Below are 14,506 nucleotides of genomic sequence, written 5' to 3' on the forward strand. Positions count from 1 at the left end.
CCACTCAGTGAGTGCTTTCTAAATATACCCTTAGTGCGCCAGGGCTTCTGGGCTTGTGGACGCGACAGCAGAAGCCAGTGCGGCCGTGAAGCCCCTCCTAGTCAGGTGAGAGAGGATCCGGGAACAGCCCAGCAGGCAGGCGCCCATCACAGCCCCGCCCACACCGCAGCCCTGCAGCGATACCCTGCACTGATGGGGGTGATCAGCTCCGTGGCGGTGGTCACTCTGGCTTTCACCGTCATGATGTTGAGGTTCATGAGGTAGTAGAAAGTCAGGTGCAGCACACTGTCATCTGGAGGGGAGGAGGAAAAGAGACATCCTTTATGAGCTGACATTAGAAGGGAGTCAACAGAATCAGAGAAAATCAACGACATTTAAGATCTTTCACACAAAAACAACGGCAACTTAACATTGAGTTTAAAAAAGTCTCTACAAATTCTTTACTACTCCTCCCTCCAAGAGGTGGAGCTTCATTTTCCTCCCTTGAGAGTGGATTGGACATAGAGACTGCTTCCAACTAAAACAACAAGGAAAAAAAGCGATCAAGTGATCACCAGGTCAGCAAGTAATCTGAGTTAACATCACTAGTACCAAGACGCAGTGATTCCATGGATCCCTCGTAATACAGGATGGTGAACACCCAATCTGTGGTGAGCTTTCTCCAAAACCCACAACCTCAGTCTAATCAGAAAACATCAGACAAGACCAAACTGAGAGTCTTTCTACATGATACATAAACCTCATCTTCCAAAGTGACAAGGTCACAAAAAACAAGCAAAGACTTGAGGAGATTAAGGGGCACAATGACTAAATGCACGTGAGATCCTGGATTGAATCTGGGAACAGGAAAAGGGCATTAGGGGAAAAACCAGGGGCATCTGAGTAAGTTCTATAGTTAACGGTATAGTACCAATGAAACTAACTCTGATTTTGAAAACTGCACTCCGGTTAACTAATCATGTACAGATGTGAGAGCTGGACCATAAAGATGGCTGAGCACTGAAGAACTGATGCTTTCAAATTGTGGTGCTGGAGAAGACTCTTGAGAGTCCCTTGGACAGCAAGGAGATCAAACCAGACATCCTAAAGGAAATCAACCCTGAATATTCATTGGAAGGACTGATGCTAAAGCTGAAGCTCCAACACTTTGGCCATCTGATGGCAAGAACTGACTATTGCATAGACTATTTCTTGAAAATACACAGAAAACCATCACAATGGCCCTCCTTGGAACTCAGACCTAGGCCCAGGGTCTGGGAGGCTGGGGTGAGAAGGAAGCTTATGTCTAACCATTAACTCTTATCACACTGGGATGCTTTATCATGTGCTCCAGTATCCATATGAAGCCAGTTTCAAAACCCACATTCTCTGCAGAATACAAAGTTCTACTTGTATGTATTAAATTAAGCAAGTTGATTATGTTGTATGTCAAGAGTATGTCAAAAGCTGCACACTCTTGGCAACTTGCTCTGTGTATCTGACCTGTCAAATTCAGAAAGATGGTAGCTCCATCAAGTGTCCCTGATGTGTCTAATGGTTTTGCTATGTTTTTAGGGTTATGATTCAGGAAGGGAAAATAAAGTCAAACTCCATGAAGAACAATAAAGGAAAACAGAAATATGAAGCCAGAATCTTCCTGTAGCCAAGGGGGCATTGGCTTGCCAGACCCCGCGTGGCTGCAGCTGGCCGCACTCCTTGGTGTTAGGAGATGCCCCAGACCATGGAGAGACAGACCTTTGCACTTCAGGTCCAGCAGCACAGACAGCGGGTGCCTCTTCAGCATCTCCTTGCGCTTGTCGTCCAGCTGAACTCCCAGTGTGGGTCGCCGGCGTTTCTGGACAAAGGAGGGAGTTGAGCAGGTTACACACACGTCACAGGAATCCCCACTTCCCTCTCCCTGCCACCCAGGGCTTCAGCACTGGGACCTGTGCTTCAGCTCTCAGGCTGCCAGGATCCCGGCCGCCCTCTCTTTCACATCTCTCTCTTCTGCTTCCAGGAAGGATGGCACCTGGCAGCTAGCGGGCCCCACGCTCTCACCGTGGTCTGCTCCTCCTCGGCGTCCGAGTCACTCTCATCGTCTGCAGTGAGAGAGAGAAGGCAGCTGGGGGATGAGGGGACTCCCCCAATTCTCCCCAGAGCACCTCCTGAGGGCGTGTAAAATGGCTTAGGCTTTTGTCAATGAATTTCCTTAGAATAAATAATAAATCGCTGTTTCTCACTCAGTACAGTACAGCGATGCAAGGAAAAGGATAATGACCTATAATCCCATCACTCCTGAGTTCTTTCAGTGCTTTTTAATGCCGTCCTAGGGACATCCTAAGGTCCTCCGCTGGTGATGGAAGCAATAACAGTGACATAAACAACAGCAGCAGCTCATACATCTGACGATTACATGCCATGTGCTGAGGGTGACGCTGAGGATCTACATGCCCGACCCCCTTTAACCCACATCACAATCCCAGATACACGAGCTATCACTATCTTGCTTTGACAGGTGAGTGAACTGAGGCTCCAAACGTTGAAGAGTCTCCCCAGCACTGTGAGCTAGTGAGAAGCAGGGCTGAATCCAAAGGAAGGGCTTTTCCCTGTTTACCCCGAGCACTGGGACGCTGAAGCCAAGCTCCCTGCCCCTCAGAACCAGTACGGCTCATTTCCACAAGACCAGAGACGGCCCTGGCGGGGGGGGGGACCTGGCGCCCCCGGAACCAGCAGAGGAGGACGTGGGGGAGGACCCTGAGCACCACTTACCCTGGGAGTCCTCGGGAGGCTTGAACAGAGCCTTGGCCTCATCCACGCTGCCTTCAATCGCCACAGACAACATCTTATCTGGGAGCAAGAAAGAGCCGCCTGTGACAGCTGCTGAGGGAAGCTCACCACACAAGCAGGCCCGCCCTGGGGCCGCACTGCCCGCACCTGCCACCGCTCCTTACTGACCGGGGCTGGGAGGCCAAACGCCCTTCTCCAGATGCAGAGCGGCAAGGCAGGAAACCCAAGTCTTTTTCCCATCATTTACTGAAAACAAGGACTCAGAGTGCAGATTCCTGGCCAAGCATCAACCGAGACTAGGTGTGAATTCTCTTTTCAGGTTTACACCAAGGCAAAGAAATCCAAACCAATGGCCCAGAGCCATATGGCACAATTCTGCCAACTATCATAAAAGCTCTCATCTGGACCGTGACTGTCCACATCTTAGGAACGACGGCTCTCCCCTCAGTTCTTATTCTCTCTTCTGTGCTACACCAAACACCCAGCACCTGCCTGTCACATTTAATTGGAAGAAGGATAGTGGGGAGGAAGATGGAACCTGCAGTCTACTCTCAGGCCTCAGTCTCTACCCAACCAACTCCCAAACTCACAACCTGGGAAGTTATGTCACTGCTCAGAGCCTCAGTTTTGGCACCTGTGAAACGGGGATTTGACAGATGGGAGCTGCCCGGCCGGCTGGTGAGGACTGAATGAGCTAATACCTGTAACTTTAATTTTAAAATTACTTAAAAAAATTCACTTTGAATCCTCACAACAACCCTACAGGAGAAATACTATTACTCTAGCCATTTACTGCTGAGAAAATTGAGGCTCAGGAATGTTAGCTACAACAGCCAAGTAGACAAACTAGGATTCAAGACCAAGTCTATTCAACCTGAGCTTGGTCCTTTTGCTGCTGCTGCTGCCGCTAAGTCGCTTCAGTTGTGTCCTACTCTGTGCGACCCCATCGACGGCAGCTCACCAGGCTCCCCTATCCCTGGGGTTCTCCAGGCAAGAACACTGGAGTGGGTTGCCATTTCCTTCTCCAATGCATGAGAGTGAAAAGTGAAAGTGAAGTCGCTCAGTCGGGTCCGACCCTCAGCAATCCCATGGACTGCAGCCTTCCAGGCTCCTCCATCCATGGGATTTTCTTCCCTCTACCACAGAGCTAAGCAGCCTGATCCCTGCACCAGGCCTGACACCTCACCGAGTGATGCTTGGACCTGCCTTTGTGGAACTCTGTGCGTCTAGTACTGGGAGGTCAGAGAGGCTATAGCCCTTCTTGTTCCATTCAAAGGGGTGTACAGAGATGCACATAGTCGTGGGGGCCAAAAAGAGTTTGCCCAAGAGTGTAAAGAAGGATGACAGACTTCCCCCAAGGGGCAGGCCACTGACGTATTCCCAGGTGGCTGACCACTGCTTATCACTGACAACCCTGCACGAACCATCATAGCTCGTCCCAAAGAAACTGGCTTCCCCCACCAAACACAGGCAAATGCCAGACTGTTCTTTTGACTGGTTTACTCCTGGAATTCCACAGTAAAATAGGAATGAAAACAGGCTGGATTTCAAACACAAAAGAAAAGAAAATTACTCACCCTGTCTAGGGGGCTGGGAAGATTTCCTATGAGCTGATGATGAAAACAGGAGGGAGAACAGAGGGGAGGGAGAGGATCAAAGGGACCGGGAAGACACAAGAAGAGAGACAGTAATGTGTGGATGCCGCGGCTGGGAGGACAGGCATGCACCGATGCAGCGTGGGTCTGAGGTGATGGGGTGGGGGAGGGGAGAAAAGTTTAGGTGCCGGGGGAAAGCTGCAGGAAGGCAAGAGGTAGGATCTCCAGAAACGTCCCCAAATCCTACTGGAGTCACGGGCTGCCTTCAAGCTTAATAAGGACACCTCCTTTCCCCTGGTAATTCACTGTGATGACATGCGGCCTGTCCCAGGGCACGGCGGTGAAAGCCTGGGAGAGCTGGCTGGGACCTGTGTTCACTGAGCTTCTCCCTCAAGCGAGCAGAAGGCACCGATCCACCTGCCAAGCGTGCCTTGATGGGGGAAGCACTTGGGAGCCTGGAGAGGCCGCCTGGGCACTGAACCCAACAGCCGACCAGCCGGGCTCATCAGAGATTCAAAGCCATCCATCCTGGAGTGCCCATCAGGTTAGTCCAGCCTTAGGCCAGCTGGTCAAAGCAGCCATGCTGGGCAGTGCAGAGGGGAGGCAGCGTCTGTCACCTGAGGGCTTCTGGGCAGGGCCCGGGAGCTTTCCTCGGCAGGCGGTGCTTCCAGTGCCCCCTGGCCTCGGCCGCTGCTCCCACAGCCCCTCTTCCCTGCCCGCCTCACACTCACCACAGGCCTGCCCGTACGCAGTGGCCTGGACAAAGAGCACATAGAGGGGAGGCGGCAGGTGTCTGGCTGTCTCGTACTGCTTGTGAGCCTGGTCGAAGGGCATGAACAGGTACTCCTGCACCGGGAGGGAGGCCTGCAAGCAACAGAAGAAGGGATTTTGTTTCTCTTTGGTACGCAGTTCACACAGGAACCTTATCAAGGTGACAGCAACAGCAAACAGTAAGAAAATGCACTTTAAACAAAGATACCAAAGGAGTTCAGCTCAGCGCTCCGTGATGACCGAGAGGCGTGGGATGGGGGGGATGGGTGGGAGGGAGACTCGTGAGGGAGGGATATATGTATACGTATAGCTGATTCACGTTGTGCGGCAGAAACTGACACAATATTATAAAACAATTAATTCCAATTTTTTTTAAAAGGAAAAAAAAAAAAAAGATACCAATTCCACTAGCTTCAGGAAAATATCAAGTACCTAAGCATCAAGTGTGTAAACTTCTACACAAACACCTGAGAAATGAAAGGTCTAAATGAATGGAGATATAAGCCACGTGTACACAGTGGCAGTCACTGTCTCCCCAGACTGTGAGAGGAATAAAGTAACTTCTGGAAAACTGGTAATGTTCTTCTCAATTCTGAGTGTTGATTACACAGATATGTTCAAAAATGTGCACACAGTGAAAATTCACTGACCCGCATGTACATTTACAAGCTGTATGGTTTTATGTAAAATTATTTTTTTAAAGTAATACAAGTATTTCTTTTTTAAAAGGTTGTATTCAAGTTTATAAGGCAAAAGTTCCCAGTTCCCAGCCACCAAAGGTAACCATTAATGGTCTGGTGTGAAAACATACTTTTCTAAGCACACAGATGACTTAACACACATACGCATGCATTCAATACTCTGTAAATGAAGGCGCGTGTAAAAGAGATTATACTACATGTTCTCCAACTTGCATTTGTTTCATAATTTTATAGTCAGTAATAGGCTGTTCCACACTTCCATCACAACTGTTAAGACTGAACCATACAAGAATTTATTTACCCTACACCTTACTTAGGAGCATTTGGAGTGCTTCCAGTTAACAGGAAAAATTTAAGTACAACCAAAACTTAAGTTTCTGACTTCTGTCCTATATGAGTATCTGTTAATTCTACACCTAGGGTTGAAGAGAGGAAACACAGATCTTGCCAAATCCTACAAAACTGAATTTTTAATTTCTCTAGGGTCCTTTTACAAAGTCCTCCATATTAGCCATATACCCTGCTTTATAAAACTATAAAGATTTAAATCAAATCTGACTTCACAAACAAAAATAAGGTCACCCATAAAGAAAGACATTGCATTTTACAGGTAAAAAGTGGGGACTTTCCCCTCCAAGGTACCTGATAGCTTTCAGTACTAGCGAAGTTCATTTCAGAGTGAGAGCTCTACTAAGCAGCTGGCCCCTGAGGTGCAGTCAGGGGACCGAGCATCCCCAAGCGTGGGTCCTCACGGACTGCAGGCTGGTGGAGGTCACGCGAGGGTAAACTCTGCTTACAGTTTGTGACAGTGTTTTACCCAGAAGAGGCGCTGGTGAAAACACCCAGGTAGATGTGTATATGCGTTCCTGAGCCCATCCTGCATTTCCTCCACAAAGGACACAGCCTTACTACGCCAGCTGTGCACCTGCAGACGGGACCATCCTCGCACTGCGCTCTAGGCTCACAGACCGACAAAACCCACAGGGCGACGCGGCTGCCGGTGGCCTGAGGTCACTGGGTGGTGAAGGCCAAGTACAAGCCAAGGAGGTGGCGGGCTGTGGGGAGACTCTCACCTGCATGATGCTGTTGAGACGAGGCTGGAGGCTGCTCAGGTACTCCTTCTTCACCTCAATCTCCTTGAGGATCTTCTCCTTGTTGGACAGGCACTCTCGGTACTTCTCCGCCAGCCTGTTGAGGGAGGACAGAGCACTGTCTAGGGATGCTCCCCAGGGACACCCCAACACACCTGTTCACCGCCAGACTCTTACCTAACGACCGCAGTCATGATGAACTGCTAATGTTTACCTAGCATTTACTACATGCCAGGCACTATGGAGAACCTTTATAAACATTATGGCATTTAATCCTTTATAAAATCGCTGGAAGATGGGGACTTTTCTTATCCCTGAAGAAGGAAACCGAGGCTCAGGCAGGTGGGTAACTTGTCCAAGGTCGTCCAGCTAAGAGCAAGCACAGAGTTGGGCTCTGAATCCAGGCCTGTCTGCTCCAGAGGCCATGCTCATAACCACTAGGGAATACTCCCATGTCACCTCCTGCTCCATTTTTTGCCTCAGAGGCTAGATCCAAAACTTTCACAAACATACGGACCCAGCAGCTACAGAACCTGAATGAGGCCCACAGACTGGCCTGAGTGGGGATGGATTCCAGGCCAGAGCCACAGGAATGGAACTCTCGTGGCTTAGCCAAGGGCAGGCTACATATTGGACAGGGGTATGACAGGCCAGTCCCATGTGCTAAAAAGCTGAAACCAATTCCCTAAGATCTAGACTCTGTATTTAATAAATTTATAATGTAGACCAAAGGCACAAAATACACTCAACAACAGAAAAATGCAAGGGATTAAAAACACCACCTTTTCTGACAGAAAACAAAGCAAATGTGCCACGCAAAAGCCCCAGAATTCCTGTACACATGCAAAGAGGAAAAAGTCACCATGGTGGAAGGGATACAACCATAAAACGTCTAGGGTGAAAAATGTATATACATACCGTATCCTAAGAAAAATCTTGATTAAATTACAAAGTATAGACATTCTATTCACACTTAATTAAGAAAAGCTCTTTATCAGTACAAAAAGTTTTATATGTAAAGGGGTGCCTCAATGCATTATTTACAATAGCAAAAAAATGCAAACAACTTAAAAGTCCAATCCACTACAGAAACAATTATGTGACAATTTACAATGGAATGCTGTATAGCCTTCTGAAATAACGTTTGCAAAGCTTTGCAATACCATATGAATATGCTTATGGGTGGGGGAAAAGGCAAAAAAAATTGAATTTATAGTACAAAAGGTATTTAAGTCTTAGGCATTAAAATTTTCAGGGAAAGGTTACCTGAACTTTCTTGTAACCACCTTAAGCAATTCCAACCCCACTTACAGTTCAACCGGTCAAGTGTCAAATGCTAAGTGTGACTTAATGAAAAAAACGCGATTTGGTCTTAGAGGCCATTCTGCTGGTCCCACTGTGCTTTGCTATTGACCCTGGGACAGGACAAAGCACTGGCCCTGGTGAATACAGGTTCGTGTCTGTACAGGTGAACAGGTCAGGAAGGAGGAAACGCTACCTTTTCCGCTGCTCCAGCTCCCAGTCCAGACGTGCAAGGGTTTGCTGGTGAGGGTCTCCCATGGTGACTTCTGCCTTGCTGATATCTGGAGGAGCCTCCTTATAGAACTCCTCTAAGCTGACCAGATCGATTTCTTCGTGCTTTGACCTATAGTCAAAAACTCAACGTCAAGCTGCTGTTCTCAGAAACACTGGCTCAAGCGGGCCCCCAGTTCCCCAGGTATGTGTACTCTGGCCTGGTCTACAGCCACTCAGGAGCCTGGAATCCAGGCTTCTCAGCAAATGCTCATTAGTTGGTATTTCAGTGTGAAGAGAGGTAGTTGGTGACATGCCACAGGATCCTTACCCATGGTGCCCAAGCTTTATACCCATGATTTAACTAAAGACCTAGAAAGCAGGCTTATGAAACGTACAGACCTCTCCAAGCTCTGCACGAGAGCTAAGAGATTAAAGAATCAAATAAAAACATCATAGTTGGGCTTCCCTGGTGGCTCAGTGGTAAAGAATCCATCTGGCAATGTAGGAGACATGGGCGCAATCCCTGATTTGGGAAGATCCCACAGGCTATGGGGTAACTAAGCCCAAGCTCTCTAGAGCCAGGGAGCTAGAATTACTGAGTCTGGGCACCCCAAAACCCATGCTCAGCAACAACAGAAGCCACCACAATGAGAAGCCCCCCTACTGCAATTACAGAGTAGCCCCCACTTGCTGCAACTAGAGAAAAGCCTGTGCAGCAACAAAGACCCAGCACAATCATAATTATATAAATAAAAAGAAAATTGCTTATCAAACAATGTATTCACGGTCATAAGGAAAATGAATTAAAAAAAAACCAAAAAAACCCATTATGGTCTAGGCCTAGAATGTCAGGTTCAAACCAAGAAATGCAATTTAGCAGGAATAAACATAAGGGTCTACATTTAAGTTTAAATTATTAACTATCTAAGCTTAACATGAGGAAGATTCAACATGGTAGGACTGATGTGAAAAGATCTAGAGGCTTTAACCATTACATGTATAGTGGCACATGTGTATAAAAGAAACCCAATCCCTTTTGCTACATGAACACAGTAGTGCTCAGGTTGTATAGCAGTGATAACAGGAGCTGCCATGTATTACGTACCCACTGTACACCATCCTTCAGTTCAGTTCAACTGCTCAGTCGTGTCCGACTCTTTGTGACCCCATGGACTGCAGCACGCCAGGCTTCCCTGTCCATCACCAACTCCCGGAGCTCGTTCAAATTCATGTCCATTGAGTCGGTGATGCCACCCAACTATCTTATCCTCTGTCATCCCCTTCTCTTCCTGCCTTCAATCTTTCCCAGCATCAGTATCTTTCCCAAGGAGTCAGTTCTTCGCATCAGGTAGCCAAAGTATTGAAATTTCAGCTTCGGCATCCTTCCAATGAATATTCAAGACTGATGTCCTTTAAGATGTACTGGTTTGATCTCCTTGCAGTTCAAGGGACTCTCAAGACTTTTCTCCAACACTACAGTTCAAAGGCATCAATTCTTCAGCGCTCAGGTTTCTTTATAGTCCAACTCTCATATCCATGCACGACTACTGGAAATACCATTCTTATCTCACTTAATTCTTACAATAACTGAGACAGGGATCATTACTTCCATTTTCCAAATGAAACGGAGGCTACCATCAGTAAGCAGCTTGCCCAAGGCCACAGAACTAAGGAGGGGCAGAGCTGGGAGCTGAACCCAGGCTGTCCAGGGTCCCTGGTCCTTCCACATGGCCACTGCTTCGCCACAAGATTGCATTCGGCTGCATTCTGCGCTTGTTGGCCTTCATCTGAACAAGAGTAACAGGTGGAGCATCATACCCTTGGTGTTTTTATACCTGTCTTATTTTTTTTTCTTTTTTTAAACTTTACAAAAATAGCAATATTTTTAAAACTTCTTGTGAATCTTGAACTAAAGAGTTTATTTCCTCCATGTACCCTTCTCCCAGGTTAGCTTAATATCTAAGCATGATAGTCAAAACCAGGAAACTGTCAATTTTTCAACACTGTTAACTCAGTTACCTGATGTGGATTTTACTTCTGTATTTCAGCATAATTATGTGATAAATTTGTGAAGCAGAGAAAGACGCCTCTCAAAAATCAGCACACACCAGACCCAAGGTCTCACGTGAGATGGCTGGATGACATCAATGACTCAAGGGACATGAGTTTGAGCAAACAGGGAAGCCTGGTGTGCTGTAGTCCAAAGGTTTGGAGATAATCAGATACAACTTAGCGACTGAACAACAACAACGTCTATTGTGGTCTCCCTCATCTCAAGTTTATTACAAATAAAACCTGACTTCTTTCAGTTTACACAAATAGGTCTGACCAAGCAAGAACATGCTGCCCTCTCTTATTCTGTCTGTTCCTTCCTCTTTCTGATCTTTCACCTTGGACTTGCCAAGAGGCATCACAGTTTAAGGACACTGACAAACTGTGGTTTGTTCACCTAGAGGGAGCTAGGCAACAAGGGGTTCAGGTTCCAAAGAATGAAATCCATTTGCAAAAATGAATTGCTGGAACTTCAGAGGGAAAAGCTGGGCCAAAAGGTTAAAAAGATGTAACTGGAAGTGAGCTGCTCACATACAGGTGCTCAGGAATCAAACTGATAATGCGAAGACTCTCCCTGCTGGGGAGAGACAACTGCTTTTCACCACGGTCAGAGCACCCCACTCCAGTACTCTTGCCTGGAAAATCCCATGGACGGAGGAGCCTGGTAGGCTGCAGTCCATGGGGTCGTGAAGAGTCGGACATGACTGAGCGACTTCACTTTCACTTTTCACCTTCATGCATTGGAGAAGGAAATGGCAACCCACTCCAGTGTTCTTGCCTGGAGAATCCCAGGGACAGGGGAGCCTGGTGGGCTGCCGTCTATGGGGTCGCACAGAGTCGGACACGACTGAAGCGACTTAGCAGCAGCAGCAGCAGAGCTAAAAACTCCAAAGGGTCAGACAGGCTTCTGAGGTTCTTTGTGCAGCCTGGAACTGCTGCTTCCGATTTTCCCATTCAGAAGTGATTTATTCATCCTTTCCCCAGATCCTGCAGTCTCCAAGTGCGTCTGACTCCTTTTTAAAAAAACTGGCTCACACTGAGCTACGAAGGAAAGGCAGTTACCAGCAGATCACCGTGCCAAAGCCCTGTGCTCCAAAACTCACTTAAACTCCAGACACTTGGTGATCTCCTTCTGCAGGTGCATCACCTCATACAGCAGGTTCTGGAGCTGCAGGTGGTAGGCGTCCACTTTCTGCTTGGCCTGCAAGGAGGACAAGGTCAGAGCGGAGTGGGACAAGGTGGGGTGGGGCAGGGCAAAGCACAGCAGGCTGCAAACTCAGAAAAAGGGAAAGGGGATTAGGGAGGGGGTGAGAGGGTAAATCTCTCAGCTCCTACCTCATGGGTCTGATCTCTTCCTTTCTTCAACCTGATGTGGGCTAATCGATTAAGCTTCTTTAGAGTCATGAAATGCACACAGCTCTGGATCCTCCGATCTTCTATCTCAACTGCCTGCTGGCCGAGAAAACTGATAAAGACCTTGACAAATAGAGCTGGCTCAGCTTCCTTCAGCCCCTCACTGCTGATCCAACCTCATCTAGGGTTAAGAACAGACACTGGAAGGAGCTCAGAACCATGAGAAGTGTCAGGGGGAGATGGAAGAATGACTGTATAAGCGAAATGCTTACAGTTTCCAGGCCAAAAAAAAAAAATTTCTGCTTGGACCAAAGTAACAGGAATCAAAGATGGAACAAACGCAGCCAATGCACAAACCAAAGCTGTCTCTACGTAACGTACACAGAAATCCAAATAGCGCCACTGCACGCCATGTAACTTGACCTCTATAAACACTACAGAATTAATTTGAACAAAAATGGTAGAACTATAGCTGTAAAATTTGACTACAGTCAAACAGATAAGCTGTAATAATCTTAACAATATTGGCCAGGATAAGCACAAATAAGTGAGATTCCTGAAAAAATATGGATTGTTTTGAACTTCTTACCCATAGAGTTTTCAGTCACACTGTTTTGTTACTCTGCCCTGAAACCTGTTTGTTTGTTTTTTAATTTAATATTAACAGTTTCTGGTCTCTATGACTTACTTGTGTACATCTGGTCTTATATGTGCAAGGGTGACTGATGGTATTATTCATTTTCTCCACCCCTAGCAAAATGCCCAGCACTTAATAAATATTGTTTCAATGAATTATCAAATTACAGTTATGGAAAAAAAATGATTAATCCTATACTTTCATGACTGTTGTTGGTGACTGTGCGGTGATGTTACAATAAACTAATAGGCAGATCTCTAGAGCCCTCAGGGTCTAATCCCCTGATGATGGCAGGACACAAGACCAAAATCAGGAAGGGCTGTGACAGGTGCAAAACAGATCCATCCACGCAGACCCACGTGCGCCCACGCCTGCTCCTTACCGCATCCTTGCCGCCCCTGCTCTTCAGGTCCTGAATCTCGGCCATGAGCCTCTGCAGCTCCTGGCATGTGTACTTGTACAGCTCATAGTCTCTGCCAGGGTCCCGTAGGTCCACCTCAGCCTCCTCACTGTAGTATTTACCTTCCTGTGGAGGCAAGGATCAGGCCTTGTGGTGTGGGGAGTAAAAGTCTCTCCGGTGGAACAAGGGACACTTAGCTGAGATCAGTGATTATGAAGCCCCCCAAATCAGGTCTCTAAAGAATCTGGTCCTCAAATCAAATGCTTTTCTTTCTTCTTTTCCTCTTTCTGATTGTACAGTAATGCATGCTTGGTGTTGAGAGATTCAGAAGAGATTCAGAGATTCAGAATGAAGAGTATCAAAACGAAAGTGAATAATTGCCTATAATCTCACCTCCCAGCCTGAAATAACTCATTGTTAATACTGTGGATAAATGCATCAAAATAAAATAAAATGGGATCATACTGTTCATGCTATTTAGTATAATTTCTCATCACAATAAATACAGATCTCCAGTAAAATGGTTACACACAGATGAACCAGAATTCATTTAACCAATTCCTTCTGATGGGTGTTTAGATGGTTGAGACAAGCTTTAGCAGAAACTAAAATATCCTAATTGGTCTCCTAGCCTTTGGAATAAACAAACACATCTCTTTCAGAGAGAGTCAGTTAACAGTTAAAAATATTGCATCTGTGTGTTTCAAAGTTGCTGAGAATAGATCTTAAAAGTTCTCATCACAAGAAAAAAAAATCTGTAACTATGTAACACGATGGATATTAACTAGACATTTTGGTGATCGTTTTCACAAAATATACTAATATCATTATGTTGTACACTTGAAATTGATATGTTAAGTGTCAATTATACTTCAATTTAATTATTAAAAAAAAAAGAGTGAATCGGAATCAATGCCTCTCAAAGGATAAAGTTCTTCAGTTCAGTTCAGTTCAGTCGCTCAGTAGTGTCCGACTCTTTGCAACCCCATGAATTGCAGCACGCCAGGCCTCCCTGTCCATCACCAACTCCCGGAGTTACTCAAACTCATGTCCATTGAGCCGGTGATGCCATCCAGCTACCTCATCCTCTGTCGTCCCCCTCTCCTCCTGCCCCCAATCCCTCCCAGCATCAGAGTCTTTTCCAATGAGTCAACTCTTCACATGAGGTGGCCAAAGTACTGGAGTTTCAGCTTTAGCATCAGTCCTTCCAAAGAACACCCAGGACTGATCTCTTTTAGGATGGACTGGTTGGATCTCCTTGCAGTCCAAGGGACTCTCAAGAGTCTTCTCCAACACCACAGTTCAAAAGCATCAATTCTTTGGTGCTCAGCTTTCTTCACAGTCCAACTCTCACATCCATACATGACCACTGGAAAAACCACAGCCTTGACTAGACGGACTTATGTTGGCGAAGTAATGTCTCTGCTTTTGAATATGCTACCTAGGTTGGTCATAACTTTCCTTCCAAGGAGTAAGCGTCTTTTAATTTCATGGCTGCAGTCACCATCTGCAGTGATTTTGGAGCCCCAAAACATAAAGTCTGACACTGTTTCCACTGTTTCCCCATCTATTTCCCATGAAGTGATGGGACCAGATGCCATGATCATCGTTTTCTGAATGTTGAG

The 14,506-nt window shown here is 46.6% G+C and overlaps 1 protein-coding gene across 3 annotated transcripts in view; it reads right to left on the bottom strand.

The window, feature by feature from the left end:
* Window positions 1–14,506, bottom strand: part of THOC5 (THO complex 5) — a 30,971-nt gene that overhangs the window by 11,710 nt on the left and 4,755 nt on the right. For 2 of the 3 annotated variants that reach the window (XM_010828738.1, XM_010828737.1), the window contains 11 exons: window positions 12,864–13,007; window positions 11,827–11,940; window positions 11,595–11,692; window positions 8,423–8,569; window positions 6,907–7,021; window positions 5,093–5,225; window positions 4,344–4,376; window positions 2,749–2,826; window positions 2,038–2,078; window positions 1,735–1,834; window positions 184–292 (listed from right to left, as the gene is read on the bottom strand). In XM_010828738.1, coding sequence (XP_010827040.1) covers window positions 184–292; window positions 1,735–1,834; window positions 2,038–2,078; window positions 2,749–2,826; window positions 4,344–4,376; window positions 5,093–5,225; window positions 6,907–7,021; window positions 8,423–8,569; window positions 11,595–11,692; window positions 11,827–11,940; window positions 12,864–13,007 — 1,112 coding nt within the window. The remainder of the gene's footprint in view (window positions 1–183; window positions 293–1,734; window positions 1,835–2,037; window positions 2,079–2,748; window positions 2,827–4,343; window positions 4,377–5,092; window positions 5,226–6,906; window positions 7,022–8,422; window positions 8,570–11,594; window positions 11,693–11,826; window positions 11,941–12,863; window positions 13,008–14,506) is intronic. The other variant, XM_010828739.1, reaches the window with a different exon arrangement.

Source organism: Bison bison, unplaced genomic scaffold (genome assembly GCF_000754665.1).
Source record: "Bison bison bison isolate TAMUID 2011002044 unplaced genomic scaffold, Bison_UMD1.0 scf7180017864495, whole genome shotgun sequence".
Classification (NCBI taxonomy): Eukaryota; Metazoa; Chordata; class Mammalia; order Artiodactyla; family Bovidae; genus Bison; species Bison bison.